General features: G+C 40.3%; 2 protein-coding genes across 5 annotated transcripts in view; both read left to right on the top strand.

Moving 5' to 3' along the window:
- The window catches only part of SEMA3D (semaphorin 3D), a 133922-nt gene that overhangs the window by 26306 nt on the left and 82054 nt on the right, over positions 1 to 25562 (top strand). For 2 of the 4 annotated variants that reach the window (XM_053977220.1, XM_053977219.1), the window contains exon 2: positions 14692 to 14872. In XM_053977220.1, coding sequence (XP_053833195.1) covers positions 14758 to 14872 — 115 coding nt within the window. In that variant the 5' untranslated portion in view covers positions 14692 to 14757. Of the gene's footprint in view, positions 1 to 5924; positions 5960 to 7903; positions 7921 to 14691; positions 14873 to 25562 lie in introns of those variants that run through there. The other 2 variants (XM_053977218.1, XM_053977221.1) reach the window with 2 other exon arrangements.
- On the top strand, positions 21600 to 24264 carry LOC128807117 (uncharacterized). Its single transcript, XM_053977217.1, has one exon. It carries the CDS (start codon positions 21794 to 21796, stop codon positions 24188 to 24190), a length of 2397 nt encoding a protein of 798 aa, XP_053833192.1. The 5' UTR covers positions 21600 to 21793; the 3' UTR covers positions 24191 to 24264.

The following is a 25562-nucleotide window of genomic DNA, read 5'->3' as shown; positions in this document are numbered from 1 at the left end:
GGATATTTCCTACCCCTCATGATTCACTCTGTTGCTAATGAAGTTGTGTTCTGACAGGCCTTTAAATTAATGCCTATGCCTGTATGAAGCACAAGTATGGAGTACATAAAGTACAATTGTTTTAAGTATTTATATTTGTCTACTGATGCACTAGAATCTAACAAACTCAAAGGAGGAATCCCTTTCATGAGCTGTAAATTTCAAAAGTTCTGACCTATAGACTTCATGAGAGTAAAAATTCTCCAGTGGGAGTAAGATGTTCATCATGTCTTAACATAAAGTCCAGGAGTCATGGAAACGCCTGGCTGGAATAAACAAGCAGCTCATCCAGTCTGCCATTCTGGCACCAAGGGTGGGTAAGACCAGATGTTTCAACGGAAGGCATAAATCTTCACAATTTTACTGTTCTGTATTGCAAGATGGTGTTTCTTACATCACTCACACCTTAAAACCTGAAGATTAATAGAGCTTATAACTCTATTTCCTCATAGTCAGTTTATAGTATAAATCTTAAAGCACATTTCTTAAATTATTCAGTAATTTTCAAAGCAGGAGATTTTAAAGAGACATTATCACCTGGTGCAAAAGTAAAACACTTCACCTCCATGCCACCTTTATTAGAGTAAAAGTTGTGAATATGAGAAAACCTGGTCATTTCAGTAAACTAAAAGTGAGTTTTACTGCAGTGTGAGAGAGTCAAAGGGCCTTGTCAAGGAGAGACGTGACAGATCTCCCCAGCTGCTGGGTGCTGGGATGCCTTTTCCATCCTACCTGCCTGCAGGTATTCACCAGTTCATGTGTGGGAACCCTTCTGGTACCAGTCCTGAGCCACTGATGGCTGTGAAACTGAAGGGTTTGTCTTTCACTGATCTCAGCTCTGATTTTGCCCCATGTTTGCCAGCCTTGGCAAATACTTACTCTATTGAATTGAACTTACTTTGTTCAAAGCGATCCTGGATTCTCACCAAAGATTTAGTTGTGAAATATTATATCTCATCTTGTGCAGTGACCATAGCAAGATATTTTTCTTTGGCAGCAAACACTCATTAGAACTGATGACTACTATCACCTTCTTAACTTTCTCTTGACCAATTTTCACTTAATTTCCCACTCACTCCGTGAGACAATTATACAAAATAAAATAATGAGGTAGCATGTGTAATGTAGCTAATGTTGAAACAGTTGGATGATCATCAAACTAAATCCAAATTTTCCTTTTTTTTTATTGCCCAGTGGGAGCTACTTTCTGGCAAATATTATGAAGGTGGTGGTGTATGAGGGGAAATTAATACATTATCACATTGCACTATTGGTATTGGAAGTGGTTCTTCACACATTGGGTAGCAGACATATAAACTTGTTTGCCAGATGGTGTTGCAGATGCAAGAATTTTACAAGGGCTCAGAGGGATACTGGACAAGTACTTGAAAGTGATATCTACTGGGGGGTTGCAAAATAGACAGGCCACAATAGGCTCAGGAAATCTCCTGAGCTGAAAATAGATGGAGAGGAGGGGGAGCACTAAGGGTAGGGAAATATCATATATAAATGTTCTATATTTATTCTTCTTGCTGTTGAAAAGAGACTACTAGACTGGATGAGCCTTCAGTCTTGCCATTACAATCATTTTTATATTCTTATTTAAGTAACAAGTTGTTGTGTGAGAGGATTTTTCTGGTACAGGAAATTAATGTTGAAGGTGGACAAAACCCAGAACTGCTTAAATGTAGAAAATTAGTAATATGTTTTGTGATCCATATTGCTAAGGAAATAAAAATGAGAGACAACTTTAATGCTGAAAGAATATCAAATGTGATTACTTTCTCAGTTACTGACTGCATCAGTTTGCAGTCTTGCCTTTTTAGCTTTTATATTTCACCTTATATTACTGTCAGGAATAGATCTCCATTGTTTTGTAGTGATTTCTGCTGGTAGTTCTCCAGGTACATATGGAAGGCATTTTCTGGTCTAGCTGCCTGTCTCTTACATCCTACATGCTTCTTTCTGTAGCAGAACTTAAGTTCCGTAACTTGCACTACAGTACACATATACTACTGATAAAGAAAAAAATGGCTGTAGCACTATGTCTGCTAAAGATATTCTTCTTTTTCAGAAAGCAGATCTTTATGTGGAACAATTAAAAGAGACATGGTCAAGTTGTAGTTCATGGGTCAGTTTAGTGACTCATGATATTGAAATTTTTTATGCACATAAGGCGTTTATTTTAATCTTGTTTTTTTTCATTTGTCTCATCCTTCGTTGGGGTTGGCCTTGCATGCTGAATTCTTTTCTTTTTATTGCTTTATGTTTTTTAATGTCTGCACAAACTCATCTGAAAAACAAGAGTGTGGTTGAGGTGTCTCTAAAGAAACAGAGATGACAGGGCTTGAGTGGTCTTTTTGAATTCACTCACTCTGCATGTCCTGACTACCAGAGCTGGGTTATAACTTGTAAAAGTCACTAGAAACAGCTGACTTTCTTATAATCCATAAAATTTAAATTTGCATCTGGCAGACTTTTTGTTGCCAAAAAAAATTTAGGAAAAAAGTTATGGTTATCATTGTTACTATTGCTGTTCTTAATTTTATTAGGATTAATGATGATGGTGAAAATGATAACTGTCCTTACTCCCAGAATTGCTCTACTAGATATTAAGAAGACCAAAACTCTGCTGCAGTGGTTTCTTTTGCATATTTTAATGTTTTGATAGATAATATCAGCTACAGACTTTTATCAGCTGTCTGAAGTTACTACTTGCTGATCATTAGCATGACTACAACCCATGAGCTTATAGATATTCTGAAACCATTCAAGAATAAGTTCTGTGAGAAGGTGTTTTTCCAGAAAATCTATCTGTAAGAAAAACTGATTTTTGCATCCTCCCAGTGTATTAGTGGTGTGAGACAATAGCAATTTAACAATCATTTTCTTGGTACAGTTATTAGTCATCTTTGTTCTTTTGAGGAGATATTTTCAGTGGGTTTTTTTTTTTTGGTTTGGTTTGGTTGGTTTTTTTTTTTTTTTTTTTGTCATTAATGGCACTTCTGTCACCATCTGGCTTAGTCAATTACAGGTCGCCAGAATAACAAAACTCACAGTTTGCATGTATATCTCTGTGTTTTTCTTGGGGTTCAGAGAAATGTGACTATTCTGCATTTCCTAGAAAGGGAATTGTGAGACCTCAGCCCTCATTGCACATTACACAGAAGGAATCTGTAATGAGCTCTTTCTGTGCCTCAGGAGGAGCACAAAGCAGCTGGAGTGGGACTAAGAGTCCAGACAGCTGAGCTCAGTGGGGATGGAGGATGGTCAGCACTACAGAGAAAATGTTCGATAGCTTGTCAATTCATGACCCTGAGGTCTGAGAGGCTTCCATTCCCTCAGACAAATGCTGATCCCCATTAATATGAATGGTTGAACTTCATTTGACATCAGTCAGTCCAGGGTCTGAGTGCAAGTACATTATTCCCCGTGCCATTAATGCAAGTCACATACCCCAGCTAGTCAGACAAGGGAAATAGAATTTTCAGTAGTCATTGTTGTTTTGCTTTGCAGTACTGTGTGGATGTGGTCAACTCCTCATGCTTGATTATCTTCAAGATATTTGTTTTATAAACTTTATTTTATAAAGTTCATCAGCAAACTTGTGCTTGCTTCTTAAACATGGTATGGTGTATCATGTAGCCCATCTGACTGGGTAGAAAGAAGCATGTCATGTTTGAGATAGTGACACTGGTAATTAGCTGTTAGTATCTAATTCCACTTCTTTTTTCACTTCAGTTCCTCCTAGAATATCTAGTGAGTACATTTAGCATCAGTTTCTCCAGCAGAAATAGTGGGGACACGTTTCCTTTGCAATGACTCAATGATGTATGTACTAGTTACTGTATATTTTAAGTTGAATGTATGAAAGGTATTATAAAAGTTTTGAAAACTACCTTAATAGTGTTTTATTCTTCTCTAGGCACAGGAATTTTGATTTTGCATTGTGATTTAAATAGACAATAACTAAAAATCAAGGCTTTAGTTGCTTAATTGGTTGTCACATATCTCATTTTAGGGGTGGTTGCCATTTAGTTTGGTAAAGGATCCGAAGACTCAGATTCCAATATCTAGTTTTTCTGATGATTTATTCATAGAAGTTTGGTTTTTGCAATTCCTTGTGAGGAAATTGCCCTTCATAGGATCTATGTAAGGTTGTTGTATAATGCATGCTCATTTGCTTAGTTATATTTGTAAGCTCCAGCTGTGCCCATCACTTGCTAAATCTGTCATTGAAGGATTTTGTTTTAAATTCTGCCTGGCTTTGTTTTCAGTTGTCTCTGAATTCCTTCCTGTGTTGAGTCACAGCTGTGAAAAGAGAAATCTCCCTCTTTAATTCAAGGGGTCAGTGGTTTAAAAGCACTAAAGCCTGGTGGGGAATGGCTTAAGGAAGGTGGTTAATCATGGTGATCCCAAGGCTTCATAAACTTCCACAAGATTCATCTGACAGGCAGAGTCCTGGATATCTTCAAGCCCTGGTTTCTTTGAGGACTAGCTATTTTACCAGGGAGTGGAATCCTCTATTGAACAAGCACCTGTGATGGGTCTTTGCCACCTGTTCAGCCGTGGCTATAGAAACACAACTTAATCTTCTCCACCACATTTCTTTTTCTAGCTAAGTCAGCATGGAGCCCAATTCCTTTCCAGTAATTTTTTTTCCCCACAACGTTGAGAAATACTCAAATGTGGTAACTACAATGGCTTCCACTTCTTGGTGTCACTGGGAGATAATAGGCTGGCAGGAAAGACTTGCTGATCTGGATAGAAAAGAGAGGTCAGCCTGGAACACACAGATGGTCTTGTGTGCTGGGCGAGCAGAAGTCATTGGAGTGGTTTGGGTTTCAGTAATTCATCCAGTGTCATTTTTCACCCAGCTTCTTCAGACTCCAGTGGGGAAATCCTGGAATAAATCCCCTTCTTGTCTCAGTGCAGGCAAAAGCCTTATTTCACATACTGTGTTAATAATTTTGACACTCAGTTCTGGGCTTAGTTTTCATGGGATGAGCAAACCAGGACCATGTGGGTGAACTGTACATGGAAGCAGTGAGATACTGAATTATATGATACAGCTAATGGAGTGCCTGCACCTATGCTGTGTGTACTCACCCTATGCACACATTGCTATTCTTGATACAGGGGTTTATTATCTGCCTATGAATCAGTTCTTGAATTGCTTCAACTTTTGGACAGTTTCTATTCATAAAAGAAAAGTGATCCTGTTTTCAGTCAGATTTTAATAGTAAAGTAGTTAATTCATAAGCAGCTCAGGTAGACATTGCCCTTATCAGAAGAGTCTTTGGAAAAATAAGATCACTAGAGAGTAGAAAAAGTAATTTCATGGCCATCAGACATCCAAGTTTAAGTGGAAGGGTGTTGGATGTTGAGCAAGACCTTCAGTGTGTGATTCAGTTCAGTTATTAATTTGTCCATTAACTGCTAAAGGAAGTAGTAGAAAAATTAGGATTGAAGGAGACATGAGGAAGTCATATGGTTTTGTTTGTGTTTCAAAGGATGGATAACTTCAGCTTTGGATTAGATTGTTTAAAGCTATGTCCAGTCAAGCTTCAAATGTCTGCAAAGATGGAGAATTCTCTAAGCTCCTGCTCCAGTGTTGACAATCCTTTCATTCCTTGAGGAATGAAACCTCAGAACTCCCTCAAGATTGAGATTGCCTCATCATTTTACAGGACAAATGACTTAGGGGAAAAGGAAATGAGAAGTGTTTTACATTCTGCCTTTTTTATATTGGTCTTCTGGTTATGGGAACTAACTGGTTAACCATCTAAATTTTTCCTTTTTTTCAGTGAAATACTGATTCATCATTCCATACTGTGTCCTCACTTTGTCCTCACAAGACGGAGGAAAGTTACTGTGATTTTAAACGAAAGTGGAAGTATTTCTGTGTTGAATGGAGGAGGTGATGCCTGAATTCTTGGTTTCTTTTTCAGTATGGCTGTTTCAGATTCCAGGAACTGTCATGATAGCACCCTTCACAAAGCAGCTTAAAAATAGACCAGTAAAACAACTATTGTACCAAATATAAATTGATTCCTGCTGTGTCACAAACAGAAAGGTTTTTGAGGCTCTGAATAGATAGCAGCATGTTGTAATCCTTGAAAATGGTAAAAGTGATGATCAGAGGACACAGGACTGTTAAAGCTTTGATAACCTGCTGTCTGAACCTGTACTGTCAGTGTGTTTTTCCTTACACAGCTCTGTGAAGTTCTTTATAGAAAATGAAACTGATTGCTTGTAATTTTCTGCAGTTTGCACAAGCACTTAAATCACAAATAAAACACTGGAAAAAGTGGTGAGTCATGGATCTCCCTGCAGGAGTTCCAAGTCTGTTGTCCCTGTGGAGAAGGTTGGCTGTGTGACTAGGGGGATGTGAGTACTGGTCCTGACTGCTAGTGTGACGTTATCCAAAGGATGTCATCTCCTCTGGTAGCATTAAAAGAAATCTAGTTAATTTTAACAAGGATAGAGGGTAGAGAATGGAGACATTAAAGCTTTTAAACTGCTCAGATGCTGTGATGATGAGTACCTGAGGGGAAACCCATCAAGAGGAACAGGTCCCCACTGAGTCAGTGACTTGTGTGAGCTCACAAGTGGGATTTTTTATAGAGGCTCTACTGATTCTCTGTCACATATACTCCAAATTTAAATGAAATCAAATGTTTAAAAAAAAACAGGAAGAAAACAAATGTGTTCAGTCTAACAATAAAATAACTGGGTTATTGCTTCAACAGAGATCACTGCTCTGCAGTGTACATGTTCATACATGTATCACTTTACATTTTAGCTGCACAAAATGTTGATCCAAAATTAGTTGAACAATGCATTAAAAAAAACCCTTCTCCAGTAGACTTCAAGAATATAGTCATGAATTATTAAATCAATTTGTTGGAAGTGGAAATTAAAATCCTTCCGGCATGTCTTTCCCTATAGTGTAGTTTATACATTAAATCCTGCAGACTGTGCTGTACAGAGTTCACTGACAGTGCATCAAATAATGAGGCCATACGCTGATGAAAGGAATTTTAGGAAAATATGGCATTGGATATACAGCAAACAGATTTGATCAAAGCCCAGCTGCCGTATGAAGTACACATTTTTTAACCATTGCTAAACTGCATTAGCCTGAATTCTTTTGAAAGTTATGATTTGACTTCTACACAGCTGACAATAAACTAAATAGTACTGGCAGTTAAGGAAACATCTTTTCAGGATTTGTAAAATAGAAATAATTTTAAAAATTGTTTTATTATATTAAGATGGCAACTACAACATGCAGTTGCCTCTACTTAACATTTGTAACATTCTGTTTTTATCTGAGAGTCTCACAGACTTTAGATACAGCTGTGAGTGCTTGCAAGCATTTACACAAAATTACAAACTGTTTGGCAAAACATTAACACTTACATCAGATAATATAGCTACAATTTTTAGTACAATAAAGCATTGGCTGTGAAATGAAATTTACATTTTAAATATTTATGTAAATTTAAATCTTTGTTCCTTTATTTCTTTCTGCTTTGGGGAGGTTTGTTTTAGGGTTGTTTTGGTTGAGTTTTTGATTTAGTAGGGTCTGCTGAGTTGTGATTGTGTGCATGATCTGCAGGTTGTGCCTGCACACAGAGTTGGCTGTCTGGTGATGTCTCAGATGTGTGTATGGCTGAAATGTGTAATATATTGCTGTATAGTGTGCAATTAATAGAGCCATACAGCACTAGGATCTGGCTGAGGTCTGGATTGCTTGGATCAAGGACAGGAGAGCCCCACCTACTCTCATCTGTATATATCCATGCAGAAACTCACAGGCTGTTCCCTTTCAGAGTATGCACTGCTGTCCACCTTGCTGCTGTATCCTGCAGAGCTGTAAGTCTGGATTTGATATATCACAGATTTCATCAGAGTGCTGCACTACCATACCTTCAAGCTGGATTTTTCACAAATGTACAAAAGTCACGACAGGGCAAGTTCAAGTAACTTATCTGTAGAATACCCCATTGCCACTAGTTACTGGTAATGCCCAAAAATGTCAGCCAGTTCAGACTTCTGGTCCCTGCTAGAGGACTGATGCTTCACTCCTGCATATGTTGGAAGGTCTCCTATGAAAGGAAATAACAGAGAACGGTTTTTCCATAGCAAAACACTGGCAAGAATTCCTGGAGGTGAAAATGAGACTGTAATCCTTCCTTTGTGTTGGCCAATGTAGGTTTATGTTTCTTCCAGCAGAAGAATGGTGGTTGCAGGGTCAGTGGTTTAGGTGGCTTGACAGTGCTGCCTGAGGTTAATTCAGGCTGCAGCAGGACAAATGCCATCTGCTAGAGTTTAAATGCTCAGGCAGATCTCCCCAAAATGAGCATTTATTTTCTCTGATGGCCATTGTGACATTTTTCTGGCTTTCCAGTATTTTCTCAAGAGCAGGCCAAGGCTGTTCCACAGGCAAAGCTTCCTGCAAGTGTTGTCTCCTTGACTCAGAGCTGAGCCAAACCACCCCAAGTGCTGCAGGTGGTGACAGACATTTCAGAGGAAAATTCTCTGTCTCTCTTTGAAACCCTTCAGACGTCACAGTACTTGGCAGAAAGTGGTTTTCCATCTAGTCTTACCTTTTCATTAATGTCTCTAGGAATTTTCATGCTACTGCTTTTTTCTTTTCTTGGATACCAGAATTACAAAACTCATCTTAGAATCACTTTTCATAGCGTTAGTGGTTTTTTTGGTCTGCTGAGGAAACATGCTGTACTTAAAATAATGTAACACTGAGGTTTGGCTTAGGGCTCCTTTTGATTCTTATGTGTTGCTAAATCGTGCCTTACACTGCTTTCTTCTTTGGCTTGTGTTCCGGTTTTGTTGTTTGGAGGTTTTTTTTTTGTTTGTTTGTTTTGTTGTTGTTGTTGTTGTTTTTTGTTTGTTTGTTTGTTGGTTTTGGTTTTGTTTTTTTTTTAATGATCAGACTTGTAGGGCATTCTCATGTCTTTCTAAATAAAGAGCCTATAGAAAGCTGTTATTATGGACGTAATACCTGAAGTCATAGTTCCTTCCCCAAAGAAAACAAGAGGAAATGAGGAAAAAGAATCCAAAAGAGATACATATGCATCTAACTATAGAGTGAAAGGCATGTTGATATTTCTGTGCAAAGATCCCAGCTTCACATCTGACTAGTGTTTATCTCCAAACAGACTACATGCCTGTTAGAAATGCTTCCACCAACAGATTCCCTTCAGAAAGATCCTGAAAATTATGAAAAAGTAAACAAAATAAGGGAGTTCCTTCCTCCTTCTTCTCTCGTTTCACTTCCTTAGTCACCATTTTTTACTTGAACTTGAGTTCATCTCAACAAAAAATCCAGTGTAATCCTCAAATGTATTTTCTCTCTCTATTGGAGAGCTTTATTTATTATCAGATGGTTCTCTGCAATAAGATTTTTTGCTGACTCTGTTCCCTCAGTTGTGTCCTCATTGTCTCTCAGACCCTTCATTTTTCTTTGCTCTATTTGGTTCTTCTCAAGTGGGAATCACAGCAGTGATTTTTCTTGCCAAGTTATTGGTGTTGAATGGATGGTGTGTAAATTCTGTGAGGAGCTCAGTAAAAGTTAAAGCCTTTATAGTTTTGCAAAACTCATTGTAAGCTGGGTTATACTTCTTAGGAGTCTCTGCTAATTGTTTGGGTATTTAACAATAGCGAAGACTGCTGCATGGCAAAATCTCATCTAAACCAGGTACACTAAACCCAGTGATTTATACAACATAAAATGAAAAAAAAAAATCACTTACTGCAGGCTCACATAATGCTTTTTGATTGTGCCATTGTATTTTTATTCATTAATTTCTCCTGGTGTTGGGAAGTGAGGTAATGCTGATCTGGGGTTTGTGTAAAAAGCAGTATTTTTCTGAATCCTGAAAGAGAACATTTTCTGGACTATAAACAGCACAAAACCTACTTAATAAGTAGGAGAATAGTGATGAATAATACTGTTTACCAATTCTTGGATGGAGTTAGCTTTAACTGAGATTTCACAATGAAGAGAAAAGCATCTTCTGCCAAATAATAAACAGGCCATCTATATAAGGGGTACAAGAACATAGTTTCTTTGTGCTCTGGATCAATGTCATCTTTATTATTGCAGAACTAAGTTAAGATTGTTAAGTAAGTCTGAAGATGTAATTTTATTTTTAGTCTATTTGATTTTCTAAGTTACTAATCTAAGCCATGTATGCTTACAGTTTTCCCTCTTACTAACAAAGACAATTCAATATCCAGTTCATGATTATAGTACAGTTTTGAACCACACAGTAGACAACCACAGTAATTTTTCTTTTGGAATTTGTATGATAATTTCAAGGTGAGATATCTACATAATGCATTGGACACACATATCTGTAGACTTGTAGTTAAAATAGCATGCTTTAAATTTGTGTGCATATAGATTTTCTACTTATAATAGTAGAAAATAATCTATCTAAATGAATAGATATTTATCTCTTAATAAAGAGATGATAAAGAGATAATGTACCTTTCAATAAATATGAATCGTAGGTGGGGTAATTTTTGTTTATTCTTGTAGGTGATAAGTTTTAAATTTTTTAAAGCAAAGTATTTGTCTGAAAGGCCACTCACGCTGTTTTGCTGATGTCTGGAAGGGACATCTTTTGCTCTGTTCTGACTCCATTGACCAAAATAAGATAAAACCCCAAGATGTCAAACAAGGATAGATGTGGAGAAGAAAGAAAAACTCTTGCATCAGTGATAGAAAATTACATATTGAAGGTAGTGGCCTAGGTAACTTACTCATTAGGTTTATAATTCATTTATAAGCTTATAGTGACTAGATTTTATAAGCCATAGTGACTAGATTTATAAGCTTAGAGTGACTAGATTTTATCTAGAACTTATAGGTCTAGATTTTCAGTTGTCACAATTTGCAGCATTACTATTGGACTCTCTAAAACTGAGCCATAACTCTTTATTGGAATATAAAATTCTGAATTTTAAAATGACCTTGGAAAACTAGTGCTGGAAACAGGTTTTAAATTATCCTCTAATTCCATAAAGGCTTTTTTAACAGAATTAACTGAGAGTTTCATGAATACAGTTTAAAAAGTGTGTGTTTGCAGATGGGTCACAGTCGTTTCAGCTCTGGACTTCTTGACGCCAGGAGAAGTCGGAAACTACACAGTATTTGTGAATGCAAGATTTTGCATTTAGATAGGTTTGGGCTGAACGATCTGAAAAAGCTCCCATAAGCACAGAGCTCCTTACTGTCTGTGTGTTTGAGAAGGCTGAAGAGATCTGTTTATTGCCACAAAGGGCCTGGAATAAATTATGTTTACCAAATTGGCTCCAGGTTTTCTTGTTTCAGACAGTAGCTTTGGAGCAATCTGTTTTATAGGCTCCACTAGATGTGACCAATTGCGGGGAGGTGACACCTCGTTTCGGGACGTGCCATGGCACATGTGCCAGTCAGGTCTGGCCCCTCTCTGTCAGGATGGCAACCCACCCGCAGCTCCACTTTCTGTCTTCTGGCAGTGTTACCCACAGCCCGGTCCGAATTTATGGGCCCCGCTGGGAGGTCCGAGCAGGATGGAGCCAGGCTGCTCAGCCCCTCTCAGCCTTTTCCTCCCGCCCCTACATGGGGCAAATAAAAGCTCCTTTATTCCGCTGGAAATGCCCCTGTTTCAGCGAGGTGTATGCATGGCTTCCTTCCCTGGTCGGTCTTGCAGGTGATAATTAACACAGTGCAGTGCTATTTCCTAGCTGAAGCCAAGGTGGGGAAGCAGCTTTAGCCTCAGCATTTTTCTTTTCAGACTCTTTTTCCTCATTTATTTTGGATCTGTTCATGGTGAGGAAGTTTTAGAAGGTGTTGGTCCTTAGCTGAAGTATCAAAGAACTAAACAAACCAGTAATTTTTCCTTCTCTGACCAAATTCTTCTTACTTTTGAGGGGAGGAAGGAACGGGGTAGTAAAATTTGCTTTTAAGTTTTATATTTTATTTCTGCTCATGGGACTGTTTGCTTCTGATCAGGGTGACTGTGGGTCTTTTCAGCACAGGACACTGATTGACATTGCGTATGTTACAGAGAGGAAGGATATTTCCTGAAGATTAATGGCAAGTTAGTTGGCCTGAAGTTCATTAACCTGAGCTAGACTGTTGGAAGGACTCTGTGTGGAAGCTGGAATTGTATTAGAGGATCATCATAAACTAAAAATATATGTGACAATCTGGCCAGATTGCAATGAATCTAAAGACAGGACAGGGTTGGCTCGAGCTCACAGAGCAGCTGCCTCCAGTGTAAACTAACCGCCTTGTGAAAGCAAATGGTTTTTCACAGACATTATTCAAATAAAAGGGAAAAGGGGAAAAGAGAAAAAAAAACAACCAAAAAAACCTGAAGGTTCCCATTAGCAAGAAATGCCTAAATGAAAAAGTGAGGTTGTGAGCTATGGCTGAAGGCCTGAGTTTGGTGCTGATTCTCAATCAATTCAGCAAATGACAGTGCATCGACAAAACTGGTTTTATAGTCAAATTTAGTCTTGACAGTTCTTCACAGTAATTTGCCTCAAGAAAATGAACCCCAAATCCTTTAGTGAATTCCCTGTTGGCTGAGGCCCAGACCTTCAGGCCATGACGTCTCAACATACTTCAAGTGAGACTGGCTCCCACTTAATTGCTGCTTTTTGAAGTATGGTTTGTCACTGTCATCCTGCTGAAGATGAACAGGGCTGGTGTCTCATCTTCATGTATTCTTCCCCCTCCTCCCTTCCCCTTCTGTTCCCCTTCTTCCACCTAAATAGATTTCTTAAAGGCAGTTTAATCCTATGATAGTCTAATCCACATCAGTCCTTTGTGGTGCACCCTCAAATAGATGTGTTGGCACAGAAGAAGTAAGGGCCTTCTCTTCAGAACTCATTCTTAATAAAGGGAAGGGAAAGATGAAACAGGCATTTTATGTTTGTCTGTTTTCTTTCCATGTCATCTAATGAACATGCACTCCCCTTGGCCAAGAGTAGTGCATTCAGACACTGAATGTCAGTGTTGAAGAGGGGACTGAGAAGAAAGAAGCTCAGTGTTCTGCAATAGGAGCTACGCTTTGGGCATTTTACAAATTATTTCCCTCTTTCTCTTTCACCATCGTGTTCTTCTTGCACACTTCTTTGTCTTTTACTATTAACAGAAGGTCTGGAGACTCAGAAAGTCCAAGTTTCATCTGAGAGAGATTTCCTCTGTTGGAGAAAACTGTTCCCATCCTTTCATGCTGTGGTTCTGGGTGCTGCTGCAGCTCAGAGTTGCCTGACCCAGTGCTGCCGGAGCTCAAATGTTAGACCAGGGGCCACAAGCTGTGCTGCATCTCTCGTGGGCTTGTAAGGAGCCTCTCCTCTGATATCTGTGCAAGTGCTGGCTGATGTGGTTGCTAGGATTGCTCTTTTAATCAGGCAGTTCCTGTACCTTTCAGAAAAGAATTTTCATGGCAAGTCATGAGCCATTAATCTCTCGACTAACCATAATGTTTCTTTACTCCTTGGTTTTACAGCATTACTCAAACACTAATATTTTTAATTTCACCAGTTGTCTCCCTTGACCTCTAGCATCATGCACTTGCAGGAGGAAGGATCTGATCTTACAAGTATTTTCATACTCTGATCTCTGTGATTTATTAACCATCAAGTGTAGCCTTCAGAACTCAAGACGCCATTTAAAATAATTTCATGTGCAAAAGTGGAGTTACTGGGAAAAAGAGATCCTTGATAGCTGGGTACAAAGGACATCAGGATTACTGTTGCTGTTTTCTTTTCAACTACTGTGCTGTGTGACCTTGAGGAAATATGTTCACTGCAGCTTTATGGTTCTGTTTTTGCATAGGGAAAATAAGGACAGTGATAATTGCTTTCATTTGTAAAACACTTCAAGATTTATGGAATATGAATGACACTTATTAAGTGAAAAGTGCTGCAAAGCTGTCTTAGTTGCACACTGTGCTAACAAAATCTCATATCAGCCTATTGACCTCAGCCTGAAACACTCATTAAAATTTATAGGACATTTTGGTGGATGAGTTGCAGTTATTCTGCTGGAAATATCATACTGAAAGCACTTTTAAATCCATCATCTGCATTGACTTTTTCTCTATTAAAACTAAACACAACTGCTTGTTCTATCCAGTTTTCTTAGTTTATTTATGAAAGTTTTGATGGGTATGTACTCATTGTTAACTCTGCTTGTACCCCTACGGCATCTGAGACATTATGGTTCATTCTAGTCATAGCATAAACATAAAATAGCTGTTGTACTGAGATAAAAAGTTATAAAACGTTAAGATATCCAGTCGACTGGTATGAACTAACAAGTTGCGTGGTCACTTCTGAATGGCAAATATTCTTTGTGTGGATACTGTATTAATTTAATTTGTGCTTGAACTTTAGCTATGCTAGACATTGGTGTTGAAAAGTTTACATATTTTTCCAATGTCAAAATGTGTAAATATAGTATTAAAGAAACAAAGCATTTTTACTTGTACTGGAGAAAAAAATACTTTCGTAGCAAAGAAATTAAATGAGCTGCTCTTTAAAGATAGGTCTGGCTTGCTTACAGAATTATTATTTATGCAGTGATGCAGGTCTACAGATGTTTTCCTTTTTTTCTTCCAGATAAAACTTGGGTTGTTTGAAAAGTGGGGAGATAGTGCAAAAGAAGATACAGAAGAAGAGAGCAGAATGAGAACTTTGCAAGTGCCACATGCCTGCAGCCTGCTGTCTTTAGTGATGCTGTTCCTTCCAGTCACTGGAATGCCAAAACAAAATATCCCAAGACTGAAGCTTTCCTATAAAGGTAAACTTTTCAGTGTTTTTTTCTGATTCTGCAGCTTTTGTTTTGATGTGATGTTGCCAGCAGTTCATTTGTATTACTTACCAGGAAAGCAAAACACTCCCAGACATACAAAATAGAAGCCTTAAAGATGGATGAATTCTGCCTAGGGATGGTATTAAATTCTGGGTTTTTTTTGTCTTGTAGATGCACATGTTTCTGAAATACAACTGTCTTTTTAAACTATTATTTTTGTTTACTCCATGAGGATGTTAACAGACTACATAAATTAGAGGGGAGTGGTACTTGAAACACTCCAAGCCGCATTGGAGATATTTCCATGTGGCTAGTGGGGATGATGTGAGACATGGAGGCCATTCACACCTTCCTAGAGCATCAGAGGAAGTCGAGAATGCTGCCTCAAGTGTTTCAAGGGGACTGACATTTATTTTTGTAATTCTTTTTCTGTCACTAAGTTGATATGTTAAACTCCACATATTTTTCTTTCTCCTTGCCTCTTTGGATCACAAAATCGTGTTTCTCTGTGGAATTTCTTAGTCTTGTGTGTAGTTCTTGTTGGGAATGGTACCATCTGAGGAGTTTCAACACAGACATATTTATGTATTAATGGACAATTTTTTAAAGGAGGTAGATTTCTTGTTGCTTTGAATGTAGATTACACCTCCACAGGCACAGAGATGTGACACTGATGCCGTCTTCTTTAGCTAAAACAAATGCTCTCCAGTTAGTTATGTTTCATCTATGTTAGCACTCTGCCCTTACAGGAGCTATTTCTGCTCTGTTTTTCAAACTTATATCTTCCTATGCATTGCAGAATTGCACTCAGGATGGTGTGGTGGGACAGGCTGTAAAGACTTCATCGGGGCTTATGATACATTTATCATGAGTTTAACACCCAGAGGAATTTATTGAGTAAGCAGAACGACATGGTATTTATTTACAAGCTTCTCTTTTGCTAGATTTGCATGCCACTGTGAATGCTATTCCACTGTGTATAGATGTGTTTGGATGTGTTCGTGTGAGAGAGACGGAGGAAGCAAGATCAAGGGATCTTGACAACATTTTTATAAATTCAGGAAACAGTTGCACTCACTGAAGCCAATGAATACAGAAACTGGAAGACCTGACATGAATTATGAAAGTTAGCAGTAAAAACCTCCTAACATACAGCCAGCCTTCTCACAGCTCGGCCTTTTGAGATAATTCCCAAAAGCAGCATATACCATATGGCAATGGCATTTATTGTGGATTTGACACTCACGATTAGTGAATTCCTCTCAACTTCAAAAGTAGATAGCCTTTGGCAAAATCCTGATGGATGCATTTGGCAGGTAAAGAGGGGGAGAAAAAAAAATTATTGAGGTGAACACAGGAAAAAAAGAAATGGCTGAAATCTTAGTTTAAAATAATGGCAGAGACCTGCTAGGAGCGGTTGGGAAAATGCCTGAGCTCATTTAAAAAGACAAAGAGCAGATGATTGATATTTAGGCCCTGACCCAAACTTTTATTAGCAACTTTATAAACCTTTCAGTTTGGCTTGAGGGATACCGTTTCCTGTCCAAACTTATCCACCTATATCCCTGTAGGGGGGGAAAATCAACAACAGTTACAGAGGCAAAATAGCACATAAGTCTTAATTTGGAGAGCTGTGATGGAACTGAAAAGCCAGAAGACAGGGAATTATGAAAATTTATTGGGCCTTGTCTTACTTTTTTGAGGGGGTGGAAGGTGTGTATTTTTCCACATGGATCAAGAAAAAATTCACTGCTGTTTTTTCACACTTACGTATTGTAAATGATACCAGTATGGCTTATCATAATTAAACCATATTTTTGTTGTTGATAACAGGATGTCAGAGGTACTGAATATTTAATAAAGTTGTCAGAATTAAGTCTACCTTCCTTTCCCCAAGTGTTTCAGACAAAATAATTCCAAAGTTTCTGTAAGATGTAGGAGAAATGAACTGTCTTGCCAGTTCTCATAAAAATGTTAGTCATGTCACTGACAAGTCCTGGCATCTCTGTTCTTTGGAATTAAGACTTCAGAGATCATGAGGAGGAGAATCCAAGGTTCTTTCCCTTCTTTGTGGAAAACAAATGAAAACTGGCAACATCAGGCAGTTCCAAAAACCTGGTCACATGTGTGTGTTTGAAGGGAAGGTATGACATAGGTCCATCTTCCCAGAAGAGCTGAGCATTTGCTGGGGCAGGAGAGCTGAAAGTAAGTAAGATTTTGCTCTGCAGTTACTGAATCTCCCAACTGCATCAGTCAGTGGTGGATGGGGAAGAGGGAGAGGGTGGGGTAGTTAAAGATGTGTCTATAACTGCAGGAGTGCTTCAAGAAACCACAGCATGTCAAAGCTCCTTTGTGTTCAGACAGCAATTAAAATTTTAGACCTTCTCTTAATGGCAGTTGCAGGTTTTCATCTTCTCTGGGTTTTCATCTTAAGAAGTGGGAATCTGTGCTGGAAATGTTAAAGATATTCCAGTGAGTCATGTGGGGATCAATGCAATACAATGCATTTTCTTTATTGCATGCCCTACTCTTTAAAAATTTTAAAATTTTGAAAATCTCCTACATTTTTAAAATATGTTCTAAAAAATTGTGCATGTATAAAACTAAAACTACACATAATTCAATTGAAATATGTTGTAATACAGAATCAAAGTCATATATTCTCCACCTGTGTTAATACACTATGATCTTTAATCACATATCTCATCCTTTATTCCCACATTTTTCCTGATCCATTAGTTGAAAAATTCTCTTCTTCACTTATACTTAACTTCTAGATACTGATTCATGTCATTACTATCCCAGAAATTGTCACTGCTCTTGTGAAGTTTTTAGGGTGCTCTGTCTGCATAGACCTTACTTAATCTATGTTATCTTAGATACTTCTACAAGTTTGAGGTGCTTTTATTATTATGTTATAGCTTTAATATATGGAGGAGGTAACAAACTGTCTTCTAATAGAAGATTGACATCTTTAGAAAACCAGGGGATGATTTTTGAGTAATATTCCTTATTTTAATACTCTTTGTCTAGCTCTGCTTTCAGTCTAAGAGAAACAGTGTGTATTTATCACTCATTTTTGTGCACCTGGAGATAACCTCTGACCTTCATCCGAACTGCAGAACTCCTTAAGCACAGAAGTAACTTTCAGCTTCCCTAAAGAGTGCATCCTCCTTGTCTGCTGCATCATTTAACATGCTCATTCCAACCTCTAGAGCGGATGCAGAAGGTTTTCATATACTAGTCTCATTCATTAATGTAATTTTCAGGACAGCATCAGTTTTGTTACTAAAGAATGGAAGGGTCTGTGTCCCAATTCATATATGTTTAATTCATACAGTGTAGACAGTCACGTTTCTATCTTCTGAGTAATAATATTTTTAATTAATTAAGAGGTACTTCCATACATATTTTTTGTGTGTATCTCTACGTTCTACTTTATAGGGAAAAGTAGACTATAGCCAAACCAGAAGACTGATTGCCTTCTAAGGAAAAAAAAGAAAAAACCAAAAATTAAACATTTTTCAATTCGTGGCTATCTTAAAATTTCCCTCCAGAAATGCAGATTCCTAACTGCAAATTGAACCGTATTGATTTGATTTACTTTGCTAATTTTCATGGGCATCTTAGTGTAGTCTTTTTTCTGCAGTTATTTTACAAAAGTGTGCACCCTGGTTTATTGGCTGAGGGAGATGCCCCAGCCCAGATTTGGATGTTGTCACCAGTGACATCCACAAACATATATCATTCCTATGTGGGAATGTGGCCATGCCCCAGAGCCAACCATGCTTGCTGTGAGCGGTGGTGACTTGGTCACAGAACCAGGAATCCTGCATTGTGACATAGTACATAGGAAAAAGCACAACTGAAGGTAACCTTTGGCTTTCAAAACAGGATTTACTTAGCACTGGTAAAAACAACTATGGTAGTAATTTAAATCTAATCAACAAGAGCATTATTCTCAGCTGATTTGTTTTTCTCCACATTGAATGAATTAAGATGCAGTCTCACTCCCACTGAAGTCATGGCAAGTGTTTAGCCATTGAAGTAAATTGAAGCAAGATCAAATTCACACTCCTTGCTTTTTTCATCTTGCATAAGTAAACTAAAGACAGTCAGTTCTTTCTCCTCTGCTGAAGGATGACAGTGCTAAATCATCAGCTTCACATGGAAATTAGTCATATTTCAAGGATTGTTTAGTTTCACGCAGTGTTTCGCACAGAGGATTTTCTTCCCCATAAGAGCGATCCATTCTTTAAACATGGTGAAAAAGCAAACAGAGAACATTTTGGTGCCAGGAATTCTTTTGAAAATTTGACTGGATGAGTACACTTGCTTAATGTTCAGAAATGGTCCTTTGAACATGCTACTTTACAATGTCATGCATTCTGTTCTCTGTATTGTTTTTGCTTTAAACCTGTTTCATTTTATAACTGATGAGATGCTTGACTGTTGCATCAGAGCAGTTAGTTTGTTAAGTTTCAGTACAGCTGGCTTATTTCCATGTTATGCATCATTTAATTATCCATATAAAACATAGTTAAAACTATGTACAGCTCCTTGAGCCTCACTTAAACTGTCTGTGGCACTGCAGTAATCCCAGTACCCTGATGGGGTGTTGCACAACTATGACTGGTTGGAATGTGGTAAACTGGTGATGTATAAGAGAGCCTAGAAATGAGTTTGCATTTTGCAGCTGTGCTTGCTCTGCTGGAAGAGGAAGTAAAACCAGAGAAAACCCTGCTCCTGTGGTAGTATCAGCAGCTGTAAATCTGAATGCTTATGAAAATCAAGGAGAGTGTGTTGAGTGAAGAAGTGACGTTTTCCACTTGTTTGTTATTTAATTAATTTTTGATGGTTTGTTGTTTCTCAGAAAAATCTATCTCAGATTCCTTTGTGGAAAAACATGAAGTGTTTATGTGAGAGTGAAGATCCTACTACTGGAAGATTGTATAGTTGCGCAAAAGACTTTGCCTGTTTTGTCTCAAAAATGCTTTCTGGAGGCAGTGATCATTGAGACTTATAATATACCCTAGCTTGATGATGGATGGGCACTGCTGTCCATGCAAGGAAAGTCTCTTGTATATGCATAAACTAAATATAAATGTGAAGGCATTTATAAATAGAAAAAACAGCAAATTTCTTACAGACTTTTTTTTCTTTTTTAAGCTAGTGAATTTGAAGGTCAGATCCAACTATATGTTGCATTTTCTGTCATATAATTATCATATATATAACGTCCTGGAGAGCAGCTTCCAGTCACTGACATCAACAGTTTACATAGCAGTTGAACTAAGAATAACCTTGGAGAACGGACCCATATCAACCTCTTAAGTGTAAACTGTAGCTCACAACAGTTTTCGTGTTTTCATGGTCACAAAAGGGCCTCAACTGGGTAAAAGAATTGTGTTTGAAAAATATGGAACTATTCTTCTGAGTGTTCACTTTATTAAATCTTGGAAAATGAGAGGAAACAAATCTGAAAGAGTGATACTTGGCAAATAATTTTTGTTGCCTTGTAAAAAGAAGGATGGGACAACATCAAAAACAGCTTCCCTAGAAGAATGCAGGGAAGATACAAGATAAATGGCATCAGCTCAGAAGAGGGTTCAAAACACTTTATTTGCCTACTTTTACTAATGACATCTGTTAAGCAAATCCAATTCAGAGCAGTTTTAGCAATGCCAACATTGTTCTCCTACACACCAATGGGAGGATGTGATCCGCCTGATATCAGTGTCTGTCTAGCAGTGGCCATCTGTGGTCACTATGTAGGTACTCAAGTCGCATCCTGTTTTCCTTTCCTCCCTCCCCATTTCTGCAGTTCCATTTATAGATGAATTCCCCGAAGAAAGGTTGAGAAGTATAATCTCTCCTGTACTCACATTCCTTTGGAGATAAATACACAAAGAGATAGCAGAAAGAGACAGAAGTTCCTTTATCAGTCAAAAAGATTGGCTAACTCTGTTTAAGGGAGACAATTTTGAAGATGGTGGGAGTGACAGAGGTACATCTTTGCACAAATTTGAAAACACAGACATTCTACTTTCTGAAAAAAATCCTGGCTATACCAGAATTTTGCATGGTGTTGAACCACAGAGTTTGAGAGCTAAGAGGTTATTGAAGGCATCAAAATTTTGTAATTAATTTATTTGGCATTTTTCAGGATGGTATTAAATCTTCCTGTGCCTCAGCCAAGCAATCTGGATTTCTTTCAGAAAGATTTCTCACTAAATCTGTAACAGAGCATTAGCTTACACGACATCCTGCCCCAAAGTAATAAGTATAAATACTACTAATAAAAAATGTCCTCCACCAGTATTAAATAAAAGCCTACAGTCCTACACTGAGAACATGTCACCCAAATTTATATTGGACAAGGGTTGTGTGCAAAGGTGCTTTTGCCTGCTTTGTCAAGGGAAGCTCGGGGGTTCCCAGGTTCCCGAGTGATGGATCTGCACTTGGTGTCTGTTGGGGCTCTGGGTGCCCAGGGCCATGATGAGTTCCCTGACCGGGCCGGGATGGCGGGCGGGGCTGGCCTGTGATGCGCTCTGGGTTCTGTGACAGCACAGGGGCCGTGTCACAATGGGGGCAGCTATAAAAGGCCGCAGCGGGTGCCGCTGCCCCAGTAGAGCCTGGGCAAGCGGTGAGTACACAGCAGGGAGGAGATGGGGCTGGAGGAGGGCTGGGGCGGAAGCGCTGGTATCCGGGGCTGCCCCTGCATCCAGGGCCCAGCCCCGGCGGGAGCGCCTTGCTGAGGGCGCGGTGCTTGCTGGGGCAGCGGTGCAGGCCTTGCCAGCTGCCAGGGGCCCTCTCCTTCCTGCCACCCCTTCCCTGCCACTCCTGCCCCTCATTGTCTGTCTCCATTCCGGCCCCACTGAACCCCTTCTCTGTGTCCTCCTGCAGACCATGGCTTTACTGTCACTGCTCTTCGTGCTCGTGCAAAGCCTGATCCAGTACCCCCAGCCGGCTGGGGATGGGCTGGATGAGGCCACGCACCGGCGAATGCAGGAGCGTCAGGAGCTGCTGGACCATGAGATGGCTCGGCTGCTGCAGGAGCTGGAGCGGGGACCCCTGGAGCAGCAGGACGAGGGCTGGGGAGCCGTGCTCTTTGGTGCCCTGCAGCAGTGGCCATTCTGGGTTCTTGCTGGCCTCCTGCTCCTCTTGGGCCTGTGGTTTAGCTGCAGGAGAAGGAGCTGTGAGGCCAGCAGCAGCAGCAGCAAGGACCAGAGCTCCCACAACACCTTGGGAGACGAGAGAGGAACAGAACAGGAAGAAGACAGCACCGATTCAGTGGTAGGCGGAGAAAATGCTGATGTGACTGTGGAGGCAGAGGACAGCGGCACTGAAAATGACAGAGAAGGCAGTCCTGTGGCTGCAGATGAAGGAGACAACGATGATGCCATTGAAGGCAATCGTGTGGCTGCAGATGAAGGAGACAATGATGATGCCATTGAAGGCAATGATGATGTGAAGGTGAAGGAAGACAGCGATGTTAACAGTGACAATGGCCATGACTTAAAGAAAGATGAAGGACAGAGTGATGGGGATGTGCCAGGAGACAGTACTGCTGAAGGAAATGAAGAAGCACCTGGCAATGTTACTGGAAATGAAGAAGACCTAGATGAAGCAAACAAAGGAGAAAGCAAGGATGTACAGGTGGAGCAAGACAAGGACACTGGAAAGGAAGAAGAAGGAGATGGAAATGAAGAAAAAAACAATAGTGTGACTATAAAGGCGGGCAACAACGATGATGCAGATGAAAGTGAAGGCAACGTAGATGGACAGGACGAATATATGGATGTGAAGGTGCAGGAAAGCAGTGATGCCAGTGGACAGAGGAGCAGAGATTTGACTGGGCAGGAAGATAGCAGTGAATGCGGGAATGAAGCTGCCCATAATGGTTTTGCTGCACTTGAGGAAGAAAATAAGCAAGTTATAGAAGAAGATGGCAATGGCAGAGACAAGGATGAAGAACAGGGTGATGTGAATGTGGAGGGAAACAAAAATAAGGATAGGAAAGAAGACGAACAAGGTAATGTGGCTGCCAGTGAAAGAGGTGGCAGTGATGGTGGCAAGGAAGAAAGCAGCAGTGGTGGAATTGAAGACAGAGGAGACATCCAGGATACTGGGAATGAGCAAGGCGTCCTTTTAGTGGATGGCATACGGTGGCCTGTGGAGGAGCTGAAGAGAGGTTGCTCAGTGATAGCTGAGCTGATGGAGAGCTTCACGCGCGTCTTTGTGGACAGCGTGAGCAATAGCTTCTACCCGGTGCCTCAAGAAGCCATCGGGGTGGGCAGTGCCTTTGAGGGCTGGAGTCCCCGTGAGTGGGATGGGGTGTACCGCGTGCTGGTCCCACTGAATCCCCCACCGGGACATGCCTTCCACCTGGAGCTGAACAGGGCAGGGCAGATGGCAGCGAGGACCTTCAGCGTCCGTGTGGAGCTGGTGTGCATGTGCGAGAGGGAGCGGCTGGGCGAGAAGCTGTTGTGCTTCCTGCACCACTCGCAGGAGGAGCTGTGGCGGAAGCAGAAGCGCAGCCTCCTAGACACACTCTGCACCGGCTCCTACCTGGATGTGGAGAAAACCTCCCACTGGTTCCGCCAGCTGGTGAGATGCTCGTGGCTGCACGTGCCGCAGTCATACTCATGGCACTTGGTGTTTCAGCCCTGCAGCCGGTCCTGCCAATTCCAGCTGAGCAAAGGCAAGAGGAGCCTGACGGTGGAGATGCTCTTTGGAGTGCGCCAAGGGGACTCTGACATCTTTGTGGTCAGCCATCCCACAGAGGTCCAGAAAGGCAACTCCAGCAACTCTGTGAGCAGTCAGCCGGCCGAGGCCAAGATCATGGCAAGCACAGCGTGGCCTGAGACATACGCTGTGGCAGAGGCAAAATTCTTCCAGCACATCGCCAGGCAGGTGCCGTGTGAGAGCTTGCACCTGAAATGCCTGCAGGTCTTCACCTGCATCCTGAAGGGCACAGGGTTTTCCAGCTCTACCTGGAAGACTCTGGTGATGCACGTGCTGACCACCGTACCGCTGTCCCAGTGGCGCAGGAGGGAATTTGCACGGCGGCTGTGGGACGTCATGGCCTACCTGCGCCGTTGCCTGCACTCGAAACGCCTGGAGCACTTTGTTCTAGGCAACGAGAGGCTTCCTGCAGAGATCAGCTTGCCGCCGGCAATGCGGAGGGTTGAGCCGCTCAACCTCTTTGAGCACCTGGCCCGAGATCCGGCTGCCCACAGAAAGGCGATGAAAGCTTATCGTCAGCTGCGATTTCGCCTCTGGATGCTGCTCTCCAGCCACTGAGATGAGCTCCCTGCACAGAGCTGCGCTGAGCGGGTCACACCCGGTGGCAGCCACATGAACTCTGCATAATTATTGCATTTGTCACTGGCAATCCTGAAGCTGCTTTCCTGCTTCTGCGGAAGGAAGATGCTGCAGCCCGTGGATTCATTGTGCAGACACATCTCTGAGTGGCCTTGCCCTTCACCTTCCAGTTATGACGGTGCTGTTGCCTAAGTCTACGAGGCAGGAACTGGCTCCACCTGCACATCCTCACAGAAGAACAGTGAAGCTGATGGAGGTTGCTTGGAATACCTCGAAGACAGCAACCTAGCCTGTTAGGGACTTAATGTAGTTATAGTTATAATGTAGTTATAATGTAGTGTGCTGTAGCTTTAATTAGACTTGTTCCTTAGCATTCCTTCCCTTAGTTTAGAGAAATACCCTACTGTAGTTGCTTGTTGGCTTTTAGATAAGATTTGAATATATCTATGTTTGAGAAATAAATAAAAGAAGATAAGTTTCTCAAATTGCCTGAAATGTGTCATTCTTCATATTTAACCCTCTGTATCTTAGAGAATGTCCTTCCTATACCTCTATCTGAAATAAAGACTCTTTGCAAACAGAGATGTTGGATATGTTAAGGATGCTGTCTCTCAAGCATTCTCATCCATAGAAATGCTTGAAGCTTGAAGTGAAAATGGCCTGAAATGCCTGAAATTTTGCAGCAGAGTACTCCTGAATTTTTTAGGAATCTTTGGAAAAGTTTTCTTTACAGAGTCACTTTTATATGCTCCTGGGGAACAATCAGTCCTAAAAGATGAAGACAGAGAAGTCCCTAACTGCAAAAAATGTGGTTTAATACATCTTCTTTTGGCTTCTCATGACCAAGCTCTTGACACAAAATTGTGACAGCAGCAAGTAATTTTTCTGTTTTTTATTTTCTCTATTCCTGATTATCTGTGTCCTTCTGGAGAGGCCCTGCCTGTCTATGAATATAACCTTTTCCACCAGGCCTATATAACATTGTCTAGCAGTGAGAGCCACTTTGCATGCACAGCTTTATCCATGGTGAGATGCAGCTAAACAAAATCTAATTTACTTCTTGCCATACATAGTAGAGATTCATCGTAGTTTGGAAGTATTTATTCTCTTTGCCTTTGTACCAATACATCTGGGGTCAACTGGTCAATTTTAAACTCAGAATACCTTAAGAACTGGATAAATTGCTTCAGTCATACTATAAATACTTTTTCTCAAAAGTTTGGTCGAGAATTTCAACAGTGCCCACGTAAATATTTATGTGAACTGATTCACATGTTTATTATCTTTTCCCCAAAGTAATGACTACCCAACAAGACTTAACTATCCTTGTGTTCTTTTCTGTATGTTGTTT

This window comes from Vidua macroura, chromosome 5 (assembly GCF_024509145.1).
Source record: "Vidua macroura isolate BioBank_ID:100142 chromosome 5, ASM2450914v1, whole genome shotgun sequence".
NCBI classification, from domain to species: Eukaryota; Metazoa; Chordata; class Aves; order Passeriformes; family Viduidae; genus Vidua; species Vidua macroura.
This window is presented reverse-complemented; position numbering and strand designations above follow the sequence as displayed.